This window comes from Mobula hypostoma, chromosome 11 (genome assembly GCF_963921235.1).
Source record: "Mobula hypostoma chromosome 11, sMobHyp1.1, whole genome shotgun sequence".
In the NCBI taxonomy this organism is placed as follows: domain Eukaryota; kingdom Metazoa; phylum Chordata; class Chondrichthyes; order Myliobatiformes; family Myliobatidae; genus Mobula; species Mobula hypostoma.
This window is the reverse complement of record NC_086107.1, coordinates 4842059-4861072: the sequence shown is the minus strand read 5'-3', so window position 1 is coordinate 4861072 and position 19014 is coordinate 4842059. Positions and strand designations below refer to the sequence as shown.

The window sequence follows — 19014 nt, the reverse complement described above, 5'->3', positions numbered from 1 at the left end:
AAATCGAGCCCGCATCCCTCACCTCCGCTGGCAGCTCGTTCCACACTCTCACCACCTCTGAGTGAAGAAGTTCCCGCTCAGGTTCCCCTTAAACATTTCACCATGACCTGTAGTTGTAGTCTCATCCAACCTCAGTGCAAAATGCTGTTTGCATTTACCCTTCTACACCCCTCATAATTTTGTATACCTTTATCAGATCTGCCCCCCATTCTCCTACACTCCAGGGAACAATGTCCTAACCTAAACCAGAGAACATCCTGATTAAATTCTGCTGCACCGTCTGCTCATCCTCCCTGTGATGGGGTGGCCAGAATTGCACGCAATCCTCCAAATGTGATGAAGTTGATTTTTCCCTACTCACTCCCTAGTTTTTCACAAGAGTTAACATTGACAAAGCTATGAGACACAATAACTACTAGTCATCAATTCAGAGTCATTCAGACACCATGTCTCACTGACTGAGAGAATTCTCAAAGAAACCTGTAAAATTCCTACTGTGCTGAACAGATACAAGCAAGATGTATCTAACGCTGATGGATTCTAGGACCATGGGTCACAGTCTCAGAATGAGATGCAAAGCATGTTAGACTGAGAAATTTCCTCTAAAAGGGATCATGAACCTGTGGTACTTTCTTCTGCAGAAGACAGATAAAGTCAAAAATATTGGCAGCATTTAAAAGGCAATGAGACAGGCACATGAATATCAGAATCAGAATTAGATTCAGGTTTAATATCACTGACATATGTCAGGAAATTGGTTGTTTTGCAGCAGCAGTGCCATGCAATACATAAAGAAAACTATAAATTACAGAAAGAAATATATAGAGAGAATCGTCCTTGTATTCTGAGGCTCTGTCCTCTGTCCTAGACTCCCCCACGGTAGGAAACATCCTCTCCATGTCCACTCTATTAAGGCCTTTGATAGGTTTCAATGAGAGTCCCTCTCACCATTCCCCCCCCCCAACTCATTCTTCTAAACTCCTGGCCCAGAGACATCAAGTTCCTTATATGTTAACCCTTTTATTCCCCGGATCATTCTCATATATTGAAAGAGTTATGTATTCTTCAAAGTACTGAATGAATCAAAGGATAAAAGAAAAGTTGGAGCCAAGGATTAAATATGGATGCCAGACTAGGATTAAAAGACTGAATGGTCTACTCTCCTGTTTCTATGTTTTATTCATCCATACTAATTCCTACATCCTTCCGACCACCATACTATTCAGTTCCTATACCTTCTGCATTCTGCTCAGTTCTCCTCTCAGTATTCTGCTTCTTTATATGTGCCTTGTCTGTCTGTCCCAGTTGCATCCGCTAGCGTTTCTCCAGTCTGTGGAGGAGAGCATACTGATGCACTTCTCAAATCTGATTTTGTGCAAGACAGCCTTCAAAAGGCAATGCCTCAAGAAGATGGCATCTATCATTAAGGAGCTCCCAATAACTCATACATGCCCACTTCTTATTGCTACCATCAAGAAGGAGGTACAAGAGCCTGAAGACACACGCTCAATGATTCAGAAACAGCACCTTCCCTTCCACCATCAGATTTCTAAATGAACAACGAACCGATGAACTCTACCTCTCTATTTTTTGCTGTCTTTTTGTTTACTTAATTTAAGTAAAATGAGCTTGTGTACTGTCCCAGGCACAATCTTGAACTATATTGGTTGTGGACGCAAAAAGACATGTACCTGTGACATGTGACATGTGTATGTTCCTTAAGATTGTCATAGCCGGGTGGGTGGGGTGTGGGGGTAAGCTCCCACTACCTATTAAATGCTCCCAATGGCATGCATTTCAAATAACCTCGTCCAACTCCTGGCCTTCACATGGGGCTTAGCTACTAAGCCCAGCAGAACAATTTCTACTGACAGGAGAAGAGGCAAAGGTGGGTTACTGGTGCCCTAAAACCAGACGCTCTGGGCAGATGGGACTTGTCAGCTGTGGTTGGCAGCTCATCTAGGTCAGGAGAAGGAAAACTCTGATCTCGAATCTCTGATGCCTTGCAGCTATACCCACTCTTGGGGAAGGCTGTGGGAAAAATCCGAAGCTGAAGTCCCTAAGGCAGTCCAATTTTCAGTCCACCTGCGATGCTGCTGGTGCCAAACTGTATTGGTCTCTGTCATTTCTTTGGATTCATCAGCCATCTGGAGAAGGGGAGCTTGCTGCATGGGCAACTGTTCGCTCTTCTTATTGTACTTCCTGGTTTGTTTAATGGCTTGTGTGTCAGGTAGAGAGCTAGGAAGCAACATTATGGTCCACCTCAACCAATGGAGGGCCTCACATATGACAAATAAAGTGCACATTTCTAGCTCTTTATCCCGAGTTTGCAGGACAGGGTAGATGTTGAGATGTCCCTACTAGTGTGGGAGTCTTGAATGAGTGGACACACTTACGAGATTAGGCCAAGGTCATTTAAAGCTGAGGTGCCTAGGAACTGCTTGCAGAATTTAGTGAACCTCTAGATCTGTCTACCCTGAAGAGTTACAGGAGCTGTTTGTTGCAGGTACTTAAAGAGGAAGAGGGACGGGAAGACTCACACTCAACATTTCAGGAATTACTTATATAATTTATATATATATATATAATTTTTATTGTAATTTATAGTTTTTTTAAATGATTAGGTATTGCAATGTACTGATGCTGCAAAACAACACATTTCACAACACATACAAGTGATGTTAAGCCTGACCCTGATTCGGATTCGAATTCTGAGACAATGATCAGAGAAGTGAGAGCTATGGGGAGGAGCACAGAGGAGGGGATGAGAGCTGGTGGGTCAGATTGACCAGGATGATATTCAATGGTAGGGCAGGCTTGATGAGACAAGTGGCCTACTCCATCTCCTCCATTTTTTTGTTGTCTTGTGTTCATTCATGGAGTCATAGAGTTATAGCACTCAAAACCAGGCCCTTCAGCCCATCTGCTCCATGCCGATCAAGATGCTTCAGCCCAGCTATTCCCTTCTGCCAACTTTGGACTGTAATATATTTCCTATAGATACGTCTCTACCAAAGGAGAAGTAGGGTGGTCCTTCCCTCTGCTAGACTGCGGGTCACCCTCGGGCAAGGTGTAGACCCTGCTTAGCTCCCCCGATCAGGGTCACGTGAAGCCATGGGAGCAGGTGGTGGATGGTCGTACGAGCAGCCGGTGCAAATCACAAGTCCTGGTTATGCGACCACTGACGCCAGGCAGACAATCTCTGAAGAGTATTGATAATGACTGGGGTCACCCGTCTCGTAAAGTCACTGTCCAAAAGAAGGCAATGGCAAACTACTCTGAAGAAAAATTTGCCAAGAACAATCATCATCATGGAAAGATGATGATTACCCACATCATACAACACAGCACATAATGATGATGATGATGATGATGATAGCAGGGTGACAGTACTCCCAGTGCAGCCTCATTAACAACCGTACAGTCTGATATGAACACCCTGTTTCTACGTTGCAATGTTCCCAGACTCTGTTCTCGTAATAATTATATTCGGACGTCAGTCGGTAGCTTCTGAGTCTCCTGTCTGAGCTTGCTGTTCTAAGCAGTTCTAGTGCAGTGTAATGTCCCAAAGCATTTCACGGAGCAATTACATCAAAACCTGATACCAAGCCATTCATCGTGAAGCTCTGGAGCACAGCCAAAACCTGGTCAAAGATGCATGTTTTAAGGAGGTGTTCAAAGACAGAGAGGGGAAGGGGAAGCGAGAGGGAAAGGAGAAAAGGGAGGGGGAGATGGATGGGGATGGGGAGGGAAAAGGAAAGGGAAGAGGGGGAGGGCTAGAGGGTGAGAGATGAAGAGGGAGAGGGAACGGGAACTAGAGGGAGAGAGAGGTTCAGCAGGATTTTAGCATTTGTGTATGACATGATCAAACAATCGGCACCCACACAAAAGCATTTTACTGTAACTAAAGACTAACTTTATTTGTCACATGTACATCGAAATATACAGTGAAATGTGTTACTTGTGTCAACAGCCAACACAACTCGATGCCAATTCCAGGATAAAGCAGACTCTATTGGCACTCGTCACAGAGATCAGGACAGGACACTAGAAGAAGTTAGCACTCTCTTGAACAACATACACAAAGTGCTGGAGGAAATCAGCAGTTTGGGCAGCTTCTATCGAAAGGAAAACACTATCAATGTCAAACACTATCAAAACACTATCATTAAATAATGAGAACATGAGATAATGAGATAAGGACCTTAAAGTGAGATCATTCATTGTGGGGATATCTCAATTGATGGGCAAATGAGTGTAATTCTCCTCCTTGTTCAAGAGCCTGATGGTTGTGGGGTAGTAACTGTTCCTGAACCTGGTGCGGTGAGTCCTGAGGCTCCTGTACCACCTTCCTGATGGCAGTAGTGGGAAAAGAGCATGGCCTGGGTGGTGGGATCTCTGACGATGAACGTTGCTCTCCTCTGCTAGGGTTTCATGTAGATGTGCTCAACAGATGGGAGAGCTTTACCCATGGTATACTGGGCTGAATCTACTCCCGGCTTAAAGAAGGCAAACGTAAAAGAGGCGGACAACAGAAGAGATTCAAAGACGTCCTAAAAGCCAACATGAAGAAACGTAACATCGACATCAACAATTGGGAAACCAATGCCAAGGACAGGAAACTCTGGCAAGCCATCACCCAAGCAGGAACAGCAACTTTCGAAGCCAACAGATGTGCAGAATTAGAAGAAAAGAGAAGAAAATGGAAAGAGAGGCAGCAACAACCAAAGCCCGATCTGCCATCTGGAACTACCTGTCCTGAATGCAGAAGAACTTTCAAAGCCAAGATTGGACTCATAAGCCACTTGAGAGCCCATAAGTAGATCAACAGAACGAAGACCATCATCCTCGACCTCGAGGGATAGCCACGACGACGACTATCTTTTGTAGGATTTTCCATTCAAAGGCATTGGTGCTTCCATACCAGGCCCATGATGCAACCATTCTGTATACCCTCCACTACATATCTATAGAAATTTGTCATGCCAACTCTCCACAAACTTCTAAGGAAGAAGAGGTGCTGCCGTGCTATCTTTGCAATTGCAATTATGTGCTGGGTGCGGGACAGATCCTCTGAAATAGTAACGCCAAGGAATATAAAGTTCCTAACCGTCTCCACCTCTGATCCTTCGATGAAGACTGGCTCCTGATCTGTATGAGCAGTATGAAAGACAAGCATTCACTGCACCCCAGTAAAAACAATCAACAGGGGTGGCACGGCAGTGTAGTGGTTCATGAAACACTTTACAGCGCCAGCGATTGGGGTTCAATTCCTGCAGCAGTCTGGAAGGTGTCTGTGCATTCTCCCTATGACCACATGGGTTTCCCTTGGATGCTCCAGTTTCCTCCCACCTTCCAAGGGCATACGGGCTAGGGTTAGTAAGTTACGGGCTAGGGTTAGTAAGTTACGGGTTAGGGTTAATAAGTTGTGGGTTAGGGTCAGTAAGTTGTAGGCAAGCTACGTTCAGTAGAGGGGCACGGTGAGGGCTTTCGCAAGCACAATCCTTGGACTGTGTTGGTCATTGATGCAAACAACGCATTTCACTGTTTTGATGTTTCGATGTACACGTGACAAATGCAGGTCATGAAAATACGAAAAAAACGAACAGATACTGGATAAAACAGGAAATGCTGGAACTTCTCAGCAGGTCAGGCAGCATCTGTGGTAATGTTTCAAGGGAAGTTCAGTCCCGATGCAGCTTCTTGAATTGAATTTGCTTTTTTATTGTCAAATATAAAGAGGTACAGTACAAATCTTACCTTGCATACAGTTCCACAGACTGGAACAAGGGAAAACAGTAAGAGTTATAGAGCACTACAGCACAGAAACTGGCCCTTCGGCCCATCTAGTCAGTGCCGAACTATTAATCTGCCTAGTCCCATCGGCCTGCACCCGGACCATAGGCCTCCATACCCCTCCGTACCCCTCCCATCCATGTACCTACCCAAGCTCCTTTTAAATGTTGAAATCAAACCTGCATCCGCCATTTCCACAGGCAGCCCATTTCACACCCTCACCATCCTCTCAGTGAAGAAGTTTCCTCTCAAGTTTCCCTGAATCAGTTTACCTTTCACCCTTAACCCATGACCTCTAGTTCTAGTCTCACCCATCCTCAGCGGGAAAAGATTGCTTGCATTTACTCTTTCGAAACCCCTCATAATGTTGTATACTTCTATCAAATCTACACTCATTCTTCTACACGCCAAGGAATAAAGCCTCTACCTATTCAACCTTTCCCTATAAGTCTGCAAGTTCCAGCAACATCCTTATAACTTTTCTCAGTGCTCTTTCAAACTTTTTGATCTTTCCTGTAGATAGGTAACCAGAACTGCACACAGTACTCCAAATTCTGTGAGTGTTACAGAGAGAGGGCAGTGTAGGCAGACAATATGGTGCTAGGTCGTCATTGTAAGTTAGATTCTGAAGTCAAGAGTCCAACTTATTGCACTGGGGAACACAGGAACCAAAACGTTAACCAGTCATTTTCCCCACCGATGCTGCTCTTCCTTTCCAGTCCTGATGAAGGGGCTCAGCCTGAAATGTTGACTCTTTATTCCCCTCCCCAGATCTGCAGGAGCAAACACTTTAATGCTGATTCCTATTCCCATTCCAACATATCAGTCCATGACTTCCTCTTGTGCCAAGATGAGACCGCCCTCAGGCTGGAGGAGCAACACCTTATATTCTATCTGGTTAGCCTCCAACCTGATAGCATAAACATCGATTTCTCCTTCCAGTAGAAAAAAATTCCCTCCCAACTCCCCCCCCCCCACCTTCTATTCCCCACTCTGGTCTCTTACTTCTTACCTCTTCTCACCTGCCTATCACCTCCACTTGAATGCCCTCCTCCTTCCCTTTCTCCTAAGGTCCAATCGCTTCTTTTATCAGATTCCTTACTCTCCATCCCTGACCTTTCCCCACCCACATGGCTCCACCAATCACCTTCCAGCTATCCTCTTTCCACTCCTCCTACCTTCTTATTCTGGCGTCTTCCCCCATCCTTTCCAGTCCTGAAGAAGGGTCTCGGCCCAGAACATTAATATTTTATTCATTTCCACAGATGCTGCCTGACCTGCTGAGTTCCTCCAGCATTTTTGTACATGTTGCTTTGGATTTCTGGTATTTGCAGAATCCTTGGTGTTTATCCATTTTGTAGCGTGTGCTGTACTGAGGAGAGCACTGCTGAACTTTGCTTCTTGTACTTTAGGAAAATGTGGATCTGGGGGACCTTATGTTCTCCCTGTGCTATCTCCCCACTGCTGGCAGACTCACCATCACCGTCATCAAGGCACGCAACCTCAAGGCCATGGACATAACGGGGGCATCCGGTAAGCACTCCTACCATCCGATGCTGGCACAGTAGTGTAGTGGTTAATATAACGCTATTACAGCGCCAGTGATCTGGGTTCAATTCCCGTCACTCCCTGTAAGGAATTTATACCTGTGACTGCGTGGGTTTCCTCTGGGTCCTTCCCACTTTCCAAAGGCATACAGGTCAGTAGATGCATTCGTCTCAGAGGTGTAATTGGACAGCACAGTCTTGTTGCACTGGAAGTGTTTGTTACTGTGCTGTATCTTGAAATAAAAAAAAACATTTTAAGATAAGCTATTAGCAGCAACATCCTCTGTAGCCAATACAAGGGCTTCAACAGGACTCAGTGGCCAGAGGATCTTGATGAGAGGGACTAGTAAGTAAAAGTTAGGCACCAAGAAAGGTTACCAAGAAGGCTTGGAATAACAATTCTGTTTAAAAGAACTTTACAATGTTGGAAAGAAGAGGTGGAAAGGTTTAGTGGTGTTGGGGGGGAGGGGTGATTTCCAGAGCTTGGGGCCCAGTAGCTGATGAAATGCCTGTCACTACTGAAGCAACGGATATAAGGAATGAACAAGAAAAGCAAGCAGAACTCAGAAGTCTGGTCAAGAAAGAAGCAGAGGTAAACCGTAAAGCTGAGGGTTTATGAAGCATTGGTCAGAATGCACTTGGAGTACTGTGAGCAGTTTTGGCCCCTTATCTAAGAACGGTGTGCTGGCACTGGAGAGGGTCCAGAGCAACAGGAACGCTGTTTCATCCGGCAGTATTCACATGCGGTTGAATGATGATTAAACTTGAACTTGAATAGAGAAGGTTCGTGGGAATGGTCCTGGTAATGAAAGGGTTAATGTATCAGGAGTGTTTGATTGCTCTGGGCCTGTACTCACTGGAGTCTAGAATAAGGCGGGATCTCATTGAAACCTATTGAATATTGATAGACCTTGAAAGAGGAGGTTTCATACAGAGCGGGAGTTTAAGACCAGAGGATACAGCCTCAGAATACGAAGGTCCTTTGAGAACAGAGATGAGGAGGAATTTCTTTAGCTAGAGGGTAGTGAGCCTATGGGATTCATTGCCACAGACAGCTGTGGAGGCCAAGTCATTGAAATATTTAAAGTGGAGGTTCACAGATTCTTGATTATTCAGGGCATGAACAGTTACAGGGAGAAATCAGGAGAATGGGATTGAGAGGGAAAATAAATCAGATCTGATTGAATAGCAGACCAGGCTCGATGGGCTAAATGCCTAATTTTGTTCCTATGTGGTATTATGGTCTTATAAGACCACAGGATATAGGAGCAGAATTAGACCATTCTGCCTTTCAATCAGCCAGCTCAGGTCAACATCAGACGGGATTTGAACAACACGAAAGGTGGTGTTTTTGTGAGTAATGTTGTAGGTTACAACCGATGCAAAGCTGGGCTGAGAATGAGCAGACAGAGCTCAATCCAGAAAAGTGGGAAGTGACTCATTTTGGAAGGTCAAAACTGAAGGCAGAGCACAGGATTAATGGTCGGAACTAGTGTGGAGGAACAGAGGGGTCTTTGGATCCACAATCATAGATCCCTCACACTTGCTGCACAAGTTGATGGGGTGGTTAAGAAGACGTATAGTGTGGTGACCTTCATTAGTTAGAGGTTTGAGCTTAAGAACCGCAAGGTAATGTTTCAACTCTATGACATTCATTTGGAGTATTGTGTTCATTTCTGGTTGCCTCGTCGTAGGAAATATGTGGAAGGTTCATAGAGGGTGCAAAGGAGATTTACTAGGATGTTGCCTGCATTGGAGAGCAGTCTGAGTGAGCTAGGACTTCCCTGTTTGGAGTGAAGGAGGATGAGATACGACTTGACAGAGGTGTACAAGATGATAAGAGGTATGGATAGACAGAGACATTATCACAGGTTGAAAATAGCTAAAACAAGGGGGCATAATTTTAAAATGATTGGAGTCAATAGAGGTGGATGTCAGAGTTAAGTGTTTTTACACAGAGAGGAGGGGGTGCATGGAACGCATTGTTGGAGTAGTGATAGAAGCAGATACATTAGGGACATTTAAGAATCTCTGGGGTAGATGGGTGAAAGAAAAATGGAGGGCACAATATTGTAGGCTGCAGGGCCTGTGCTGAGCTGTATTGTTCTATGTTCACACAGATCCATACGTGAAGATCTCCCTCATGTGCAATGGGAGGAGGCTGAAGAAAAGGAAAACGTCGACAAAGAGAAACACATTGAACCCTGTGTACAACGAGGCCATCGTGTTTGACGTCCCTCCCGAAAATATTGACCAAGTGAACTTGTTAATAGCCGTAATGGATTATGACCGGTGAGATACCAGTTTACAAATAGTTTTAAATGATAGACTCTTATCTTGTCCTTGCTCATAGTGTGCAGATAAAGATTAGTTTAGAACATAGAACGTGGAACATCACAGCACAATATAGGCCCTTCAGCTCAGGATGCTGTGTCGATCTACTTCCTTACTCTAAGATCAGTCTAACCCTGCCCCCCCCCCCCACATAACCATCCACTTTCTCTCTCATCCATGTGCCTATGTCCCTAATGATTCTACCTCTACCACCACCCCTGGCAGGGCATTCCATGCACACACCACTCTCTGCATAACAAACTTATCTCTGACATCCCCCTGTACTTTCTCCAATCATCTTGAAATTATGCCCCCCAGTATTAGTCATATCCACTCTGGAAGAAGTCTCTGGCTATCAACTCAGTCTATGCTTCTTATCAACATATACCTATATCAAGTCACCTCTTATCTTCCTTCACACTAAAGTGAAAAGCCCTAGTTTGCTTAAACTCATAAGACATGCTCTCCAATCCAGGCAACATCCTGGTAAATCACCTCTACACCCTCACTAAAGCTTCCACATCCTTCCTATAATGAAGTGACCAGAACTGAATGCAGCCCAAGTTCAGTTTAACCATAGTTTTATAGAGCTGTAACATCACCTCATGGCTCTTGAACTTAGTCCCCTGACTAATTCAGGCCAACGCATCAAATGCCTTTTTTAATCACCCGAATAACTTGCACAGCAATCTTGAGGGATCTATGCACGTATACCCCAAGATCCCTCTGTTCCTCCATACTGCGAAAGATCCTGCCATTTTTTTCTGTATTTCTGCCTTCAAATTTGACCTTTCAAACTGAATCATTTCACCTTTGCCCGGGTTGAACTCCATCTGCCACTTCCCAGCCCAGCTTTGCATCCTATCAATTTCTCATTGTAACCTATGACAGCCTTCTAAACTATCCACAATTCCACCAACCTCCATGTCATCTGCAAGCGTATTAACCCACCCTTCCACTCCTCCATCCAAGTCTTAATAATAATCACAAAGAGCAGGGATCCCAGAAAAGATTCCCATGGAACACCCCTGGTCACCAACCTCCAGGCAGAATATACTCCCTCTACCCTAAAGGGAATACACTACCCTCTGCCTTCTGTGGACAAACCAATTCTGAACCCACACAGTCAAGTTACCCTGGATCCCATGCCTTCTGACTTTCTAGATGAGCCTACCATGGGGAACCTTATCAACTGCCTTACTGAAATCCATATACACCACATCCACTGCTTGACGTTCTTCTATGTGTGTATCCCTGACTTTCCATTCACCTGTTAAAATGTTTCAGAAATATTGTTACTGTATCCACTTCCATCACTCATCCTGGCAGTGGATTACAGGTGCCTAACACTCTTGGTACAAAAGACTTGCCTTGCACATCTCCTTTAAACTTGCTCTCGCCCACCTTAAACCTATGCACCCACTACCTCTGAGTCATCAAACTAGCATGTAACTTTCCTCCAATCACCTTAAAGCTATGTCCGCTACCTATTTGACGTTTGCACCCTGAGAAGAGACTCTGCCTATCTCAAAGTTTAAAGTTCTAGGTAAATATATTATCACAATATGTCAATATACAAACCTAAGATTCATTTTCTTGTGAGCATTCACGGTAAATGAAAAGAAAAAAGACAAAATGATAACAACAAATAAATAAATAAGCAATAAATATCGAGAACGTGAGATGAATAGTCCTTGAAAGTGAGTCCATATGTTGTGGGAACAGTTCAGTGTTGGAGTGAGTGATGTTGAGGGAAGTTGTCCCCTCAGCTTCAGGAACCTGATGGCTAAGGAGTGATAATTGTTCCTGAAACTGGTGGTGTGAGTCCTGAGTCTCCTGTACCTTCTTCCTGATGGCAGCAGCAAGAAGAGAGCATGACCTGGGCAGTGGGGGTCCCTGATGATGATTGCTGCTTTCCTGTGACAGCACTCTGTGTACACATGCTCAATGGTAGGGAGGGCTTTACTCGTGATGGACTGGGGCATATGCACTAGTTTTTATAGGATTTTCCATTTAAGGGTGTTGGTGTTTCCATACCAGGCTGTGATGCAGAGAAACCTAGCCTATGTTTGCCTCTCATTATTTTATACGTCTTCCTCAGCTGTTTGTTCGAGAGATGATTACTGTTTTGGCTTTTTAAGGAAAATCATTATGGCCAACTTTTCACAGCGTAGGTCACAATGAGGTCATCGGTGTGTGTCGCGTGGGGAATGACGCCGAGAGACTGGGACGAGATCACTGGAGTGAAATGCTCAGCTATCCCCGGAAACCAGTGGCACACTGGCACCAATTGGCAGAGGTAAGAACCTGGATGGTTTTGCGGGTTTAGAAGGAGGCACGTGGGTGTGTCCCCAGTGATGGCCTTTCATATTTGGTAAGGCCTGCAATCGAAGAGCAAGGAAACTCAGAGGATTTTAAAAGGAAATTCCCACCCCACAGAAAAATAAAGAAGTACAATAGAATCCATAAAAAAACCATGTACAACCAAAGCAGATTCTCTGAAATTGTTTACAGATTGTGTAGTTAGTTCAGCTCTGAGGCGAGTGAAAAATCCACACCGGTCTAGGAATCCAATGCCTGATAGGCAGAGATTGTTCCTAAACCTGGTAGCATAGTGACCACGACTCCTGCACCTTCCTCCCGATCAAGTGTTCCAACTTGGGGTCCACAGACCCTTCGGTTAATGGTAGGGGTTCATGGCATACGAAAGGTTGGGAACCCCTACTCCCGATGGTCGTAGCATGAAGAGGGGGAGATGGGTCAAATGCAGGCAGTCGGGATGGGCTCAAGTAGGGAATCTTGGCTGGCACTTAGTGTGGCTGAACACTGGTACGTTTTCCACTCTAGGGCCTCCACACTTTAATCTGCCTTAAAATTCACCCCAGTGCACTCTCTTCTCTGCAGGAGGCACCGCACAATGGTTCAGTTCTGCCCCTATGGCTCATGGACTGAATATGGAGAGTGGGACAGCGTGTATCATTGGGCTATTTATAGCAAATTAAATTCTGTAAAAGTTGAGTTTTGAAAACCAACAGTCCATCTTTGAACTTGTTCTCATCTCTGAAGGGTAGAATGAAATTTGGAGCAAATCAGAACGGCTTACAGAGGAGATGTAAGGCTAAGCAAAATCCATCAGGGAGGTACTAGCATTTAAACAGTTGGCTTATGAATATTCATTCTGAGCTTCAACCCATTTATGTCCCTCATCATGTTATTGCACCTACGATAGAGTACAACACACTTAAATAATGTATGGGATTTAATCTTCTCAGATAAAACTAATTTCTCTCATTATTTTAATTAATACTTTATGAGATGATGTCTGACATAATCTCTATATTGTTTCAAATGTACTTGACGTTCAAGTGGAGTGAATAATTCCATTATTTCCATTCAAAGAGACATTGTTTTGATTCATTTAATTAAACAAATAAAATAATTGAATAAAACACAAGACCCTTATGAAATCAAACTACAGAGTCTAAGAGTACTACAGAAGAGTAACAGGTCCTTCAGTCCATCTAGTCAATGCTGGCCTAGTCCCAACGACCTGCTCCTGAACCATATACCTTCATACTTCTCACATCCATATACCTATTCAAATCTCTCTTCAATTTTGAAATCAAACCCACATCAACACTTCCACTAGCAGCTTGTACCACACTCTCAACCACCCTCTGAGTGAAGAAAATCCCTCTCCTGGTCCCCTTAAATATTTCACCTTTCACCCTTAACCCATGGCCTCTAGTTCTACTCTCACCCAACCTCAGTGGCTTGCATTTCATCATGATCATCATTAAGTGCCATGTTGTATGACATGGGTGATCGCGGCTGTCCATCTGTCCTTAATCTGATCGATGCCTGTGGGCAAGACCCCCTTCATGCTGTTGTTCTTATTCTTTTCTCTATCCATGACCATGATTATTCCTGGCAAATGTTTCTAAAGAAGTGGTTTTCCATTTCCTTCTTTGGGGCAGTGCACTCTGTTTGTATCACTTATAATTTTGTATAAGACCATTAGACCATAAGATATAGGAGCAGAAGTAGCCCATTCAGCCCATCGAGTCTGCTCCGCCATTCAATCATGGCTGATCCAATTCTTTCAGTCATCCCCACTCCCCTGCCTTCACCCCCTACCCTTTGATGCCCTAGCTAATCAAGAACCTATCTATCTCTGTCTTAAATGCACCCAATGACTTGACCTCAACAGCCACTCATGGCAACAAATTCCACAGATTTACCACCCTCTGACTAAAGTAATTTCTCCACATCTCTGTTCTAAGTGACGTCCTTCAATCCTGAAGTTATGCCCTCCTGTCCTAGACTCCCTTATCATGGGAAATAACTTTGCCATACCTAATCTGTTCAGACCTTTTAACATTCGTAATGTTTCTACGAGATCCCCTCTCATTTTCCTGAACTCCAGGGAATACAGCCCAAGAGCAGCCAGAGGTTCCTCATACAGTAACCCTTTCATTCCTGGAATCATTCTTGTGAATCTTCTCTGAACCCTGTCCAATGTCAGTATTTTCTTTCTAAAATAAGGAACCCAAAACTGCACACAGTACTCCAAGTATGGTCTCACAAGTTTCTTATAGAGTCTCAACATCACACCCCTGCTCTTACATTCTGTACCTCTAGAATGAATGCCAACATTGCATTTGCCTTCTTCACCACCGATTCAACCTGGAGGTTAACCTTTAGAGTATCCTGCACAAGGACTCCCAAGTCCCTTTGCATCTCTGTATTTTGAATTCTCTCCCCATCTAAATAATAGTCTGCCCATTTAATTTTTCCACCAAAGTGCATGACCATACACTTTCCAACATTGTATTTCATTTGCCTCTTCTTTGTCCATTCCCCTAAACTATCTAAGTCTCTCTGTAGGCTTTCTGTTTCCTCAACGCTACCCGCTCTTCCACCTATCTTTGTATCATCAGCAAATTTAGCCACAAATCCATTAATCCCATAGTCCACATCATTGACATACATCGTAAAAAGCAGCGGTCCCAACACCGACCCCTGTGGAACTCCACTGGTAACCATCAGCCAGCCAGAATAGGATCCCTTTATTCCCACTCTCTGTTTTCTGTCAATCAGCCAATGCTCCTCCCATGATAGTAACTTCCCTGTGATTCCATGGGCTCTTATCTTGCTAAGCAGCCTCATGTGTGGCACCTTGTCAAAGGCCTTCTGAAAATCCAAGTACACCGCATCTACTACATCTCTTTTGTCTACCCTGCTTGTAATTTCCTTAACAATTTGCAGTAGGTTAGTCAGGCAGAATTTTCCTTTCAGGAAACCATGCTGACTTTGGCCTATCTTGTCATGTGCCTCCAGATACTCCATAATCTCATCCCTAACAATTGATTCCAACAACTTACCAATCACTGATGTCAGGCTAACAGGTCTATAGTTGCCCTTCTGCTGCCTCCCTTTATAGTGTCCCTTTCTAGTCAACTTTAGCCAGTTCCCCTCTCATGCCATTGTATATCTCTAATAAATCTCTCCCTCGATCTCCTTTGCTCCAGGGAATGAAGTCATAACTTATTCAACCTTCCCCAATAACCAGGTCCTCACGTCCTGGCAACATCCTTGTCAAATTTCTCTACACTCTTTCAATCTTATTAATATTTTTCCTCTAGGTAGGTGACCAAAACTGTGCATGATACTCCAAATTTAACCTCGTCAACATCTTCTATAACTTCAACTTAACCTGTCAGTTCCTGTATCTAATACTTTTTTTAATATGATTTTCATTGAGTTTTTGAAGTGATTACATGGAATGAAAATATCTACTCTCCCCCTTCCCCTTAACCCTTCCCCCGATATCTAATACTTTGATTTATGAATGTCAATGTACCAAAAACTCTCTTTACAACCCTATCGACTGTACCTGTGATGCCCCTTTCAATGAATTATAGACCTGTATTCTCAGATCCCACTGTTCTAATGCACTCCTCAATGTCTTTCCATGGAAATTCTACCTTAATTTGTCCTCTCAAAGTGCATCAGCTCACAATTGTCTGCATTAAATTCCATCTACAATTTTTCGGCCCATTTTTCCAGCTGGTCCAGATCCCACTGGACAATTTGACAGTCTTCCTCAACATTCACTGCACCCCCTACCTTGGCATCAGCCACAAATTTGCTGATCCCGTTTTTCTATACTACCATCCAGATCATCGATGTGCTGTAGATGACAAACAACAACAGACCCAGCACTGATACCTGTGGCACTCCACTTGTCACAGGTCTCCAGTCAGAGAGACAACCCTCTACTATCACGTTTAGCTTCTCCAGAGAAGCCGAAGTCTAGTCCAATTTGCTACCTCATTCTTCTTAACTCCAGCATGTTCAGGCCCAGATCTGTGGAACACTCTTCATGTGTTAAACCTTTCATTCCCAGAATAATACTCATGAACTTCCTCTGGACCCTCTCCAATGCCAGCACATCTTTTCCAAGACTGGTCACAAGTGCAGGCTGACCAATGTCTTATAAAGCCTCAGCATTATATTCTTAAATCTGTATTCTCATCATCTCAAAGTGAGTGCTAATGTTGCATTTGCCATCCTTACTCCATTTTCCTTGCAGGTGGCGGTGGAGATACGACTCTACTAAAGGAGGTGTAAGGTGCTCCTTCCCTCCATTAGCCTGCGCGTCACCCTTGGGCAAGGTTGTAACACCTGCTTAGCCCCTTGATCAGGGTCAAGTGAAGCCCTGGGAGTAGGTGGTGGATGCTCGTATGAGCAGCCTGCTCATATCACATCCTGGTTACGCAACCACTGACGCCAGTAGACAATCTCTGAAGAGTTGTAAGCATCAGAAAATCAACAGATACTGAAGATCCAAAAAAACACACACACAGCATGAAGGAGGGTCCCAGCCCAAAATATCGAATGCAATCTCTGAAGAATATTGATAATGGCTGGGGTCACCTCTCTTGTAAAGCCATGGCCCAGAAGAAGGCAATGACAAACCACTTCTATAGAAAAATTTGCCAAGAACAATTGTGATCATGGACAGACCATAATTGTCCACTTCATGTGATCTGGCACATAATGAACAAACTGAACCAGATTCAACTTGAAAGTCGACCTTAATCATTTGGCAGCTACCATCTACTACATGCGATCTCTCACATCCCCCACCTGGCTGTACTTACCTGTCTTCATACACTCCTCCCTAGACCATCAATCACCTCCAAATCCTTTGTCACCATTCCCCTTATCCTCTTTATATCAGCCATCTCCCCCCTCCACTCTGAGGTAGGGTTCTGACCTGAAACACCAGTTGCTTCTCTCTCCCTTCAGATTCTGATCCACCCAACAGCGTTCCTCCAGCAGACTGCTTGTTGCTAAACAGGGAAATAAATATTTCTTATTGTAGTTTATAGTCTATTTTATACACACCTTGGCCACTTTATTAGGTACACCTGTACACCTGCTTGTTAATGCAAATATCTAATCTGCCAATCACAAGGCAGCAACCTAATGCATAAAAGTATGCAGATGTGGTCAAGAGGTTCAGTTGTTGTTCAGCCCAAACATCAAAACGGGGAAGAAGTGTGATCCCAGTGACTTTGACTGTGCCAGATGGGGTGGTTAGAGTATCTCAGAAACTGCTGATCTGGAATTTTCGCAAACAATGGTCTCTAGAGTTTACAGAGAAAAGTGTGAAAGACTAAAAAACATTCAGTGAGTGCCTGTTCTGTTTGTGAAAATACCTCGTTAATGAAAGAGATCAGAGGAAAATGGCCAGACTGGTTCAAGCTGACAGAAGGGCAACAGTAACTCAAATAATCACACCTTACGACAGTGGTGTGCAGCTGATCTCTGAACATACAACACATTGAACCTTGAAATGGATGGGCTACAGCAGCAGAAGATTATGAATATACATTCAGTGGCCACTTTATTAAGTACAGGAGATACCTAATAAATTAGCCACTGAATGTAGTATCTTCAACAGTTTATTGGACACTATCAGTTACACAAGGTGACTGAATCACAAAAACTGACGTGGACGTTGATCTGAGAAGGAGCATCTCAGCAAGGGAAAACGACTAATGGATTTTATCGAAGGAATTCTAGAGCTCAGCCCCTTGGTATCTGGAAGTATGACGACCACATCTCTGCAGAGCAGAATTCCTGGAGGGACATCTATTTAGAACAGAGATGAGGAGGAATTTCTTTAGCCAAGGAGTGGTAAATCTATTGAATTCATTGCCACAGAAGGATGGGAATATTTAAGGCGGAGGTTGACAGGTTAGTGATCAGGACAACGGAGAAGGCAGGAGAATGGAGTTGAGAGGGATATTAAATCAGCCATGATGGAATAGTGGAGCAGACTCGATGGGCTGATTGGACTAATTCTGCTCCAATGTCTTATGCTTTTATGGCACTTGCTAATTTTATTTTGCGTAATTATGGCTTATCTCTCAACTACTTAGTGTTCAGTTCTGGTCACCTCATTACAGGGGATTGCATTGAAGAGCCACAAAGTAATGTTGCAGTTCCATAAAACTCTAGTTATATCAAACTTGGAGTATTGATTTCAGTTCTGGCCACTTCATTATAGGAAGGATGTAGAAGCTTTAGAGAGGGTGCTCAGAAAATTTACTGGGTAGTCAAACATTTTAATTCCAATTCCCATTCCCAATCCAACATGTTGGTCCATGGCCTCCTCTTGTGCCCCAATGAGCCCACCCTCTGAATGGAGGAGCAACACCTTATATTCCATCTGGCTAGCCTCCAACTTATTGGCATGAATGTCAATTTCTCCTTCAGGTAAAAAAAAAATCCTACCACCTCCCCTTTTCTTCAATTGCTCAATCCGGCCTCTTACCTCTTTTCATCTGCCTATCACCTACTCCTTCTTCCCCTTCTCCTATAGTTCACTCTCCTCTCTTATCAGATGCCGTCCTCTCCAGCCCCTTATCTTTCCTACCCACCCCCCACCCCCCGGCTTCATCTATCACCTTCTACCTTGTCCTCCTTCCCCTCGACCCACCTTTTTACTTTGGCATCTTTCCTGTTCCTTTGCAGTCCAGATGAAGTGTCTCAGCCCAAAACATCGACCATTTATTAACTTCCATAGTTGCTCCTGACTGGCTGATTCCCTCCAGCATTGTGTGTGTGTTCCCAGGATGCTGCCCAGATTAGAGAGCAGGTTTTATGAGGAGCAGTTGAGTGAGCTGGGACTTTTCCCTTTGGAGTGAAGGAGGATGAGAGTTGACTTGACAGAGGTATGCAAGATCATAAGAGGCATAGATAGAGTAGACAGCCAGCAACTATTTCCCAAGGAGTATACAGGATATGTCAGCAGTGTTTTTAG

At 44.0% G+C, this 19014-nt stretch overlaps 1 protein-coding gene across 1 annotated transcript in view; it reads left to right on the top strand.

Moving 5' to 3' along the window:
* The window catches only part of syt9b (synaptotagmin IXb), a 143679-nt gene that overhangs the window by 108891 nt on the left and 15774 nt on the right, over window positions 1-19014 (top strand). Inside the window, exons 4-6 of the mRNA XM_063063116.1 lie at window positions 7209-7329; window positions 9464-9635; window positions 11847-11976. Coding sequence (XP_062919186.1) covers window positions 7209-7329; window positions 9464-9635; window positions 11847-11976 — 423 coding nt within the window. The remainder of the gene's footprint in view (window positions 1-7208; window positions 7330-9463; window positions 9636-11846; window positions 11977-19014) is intronic.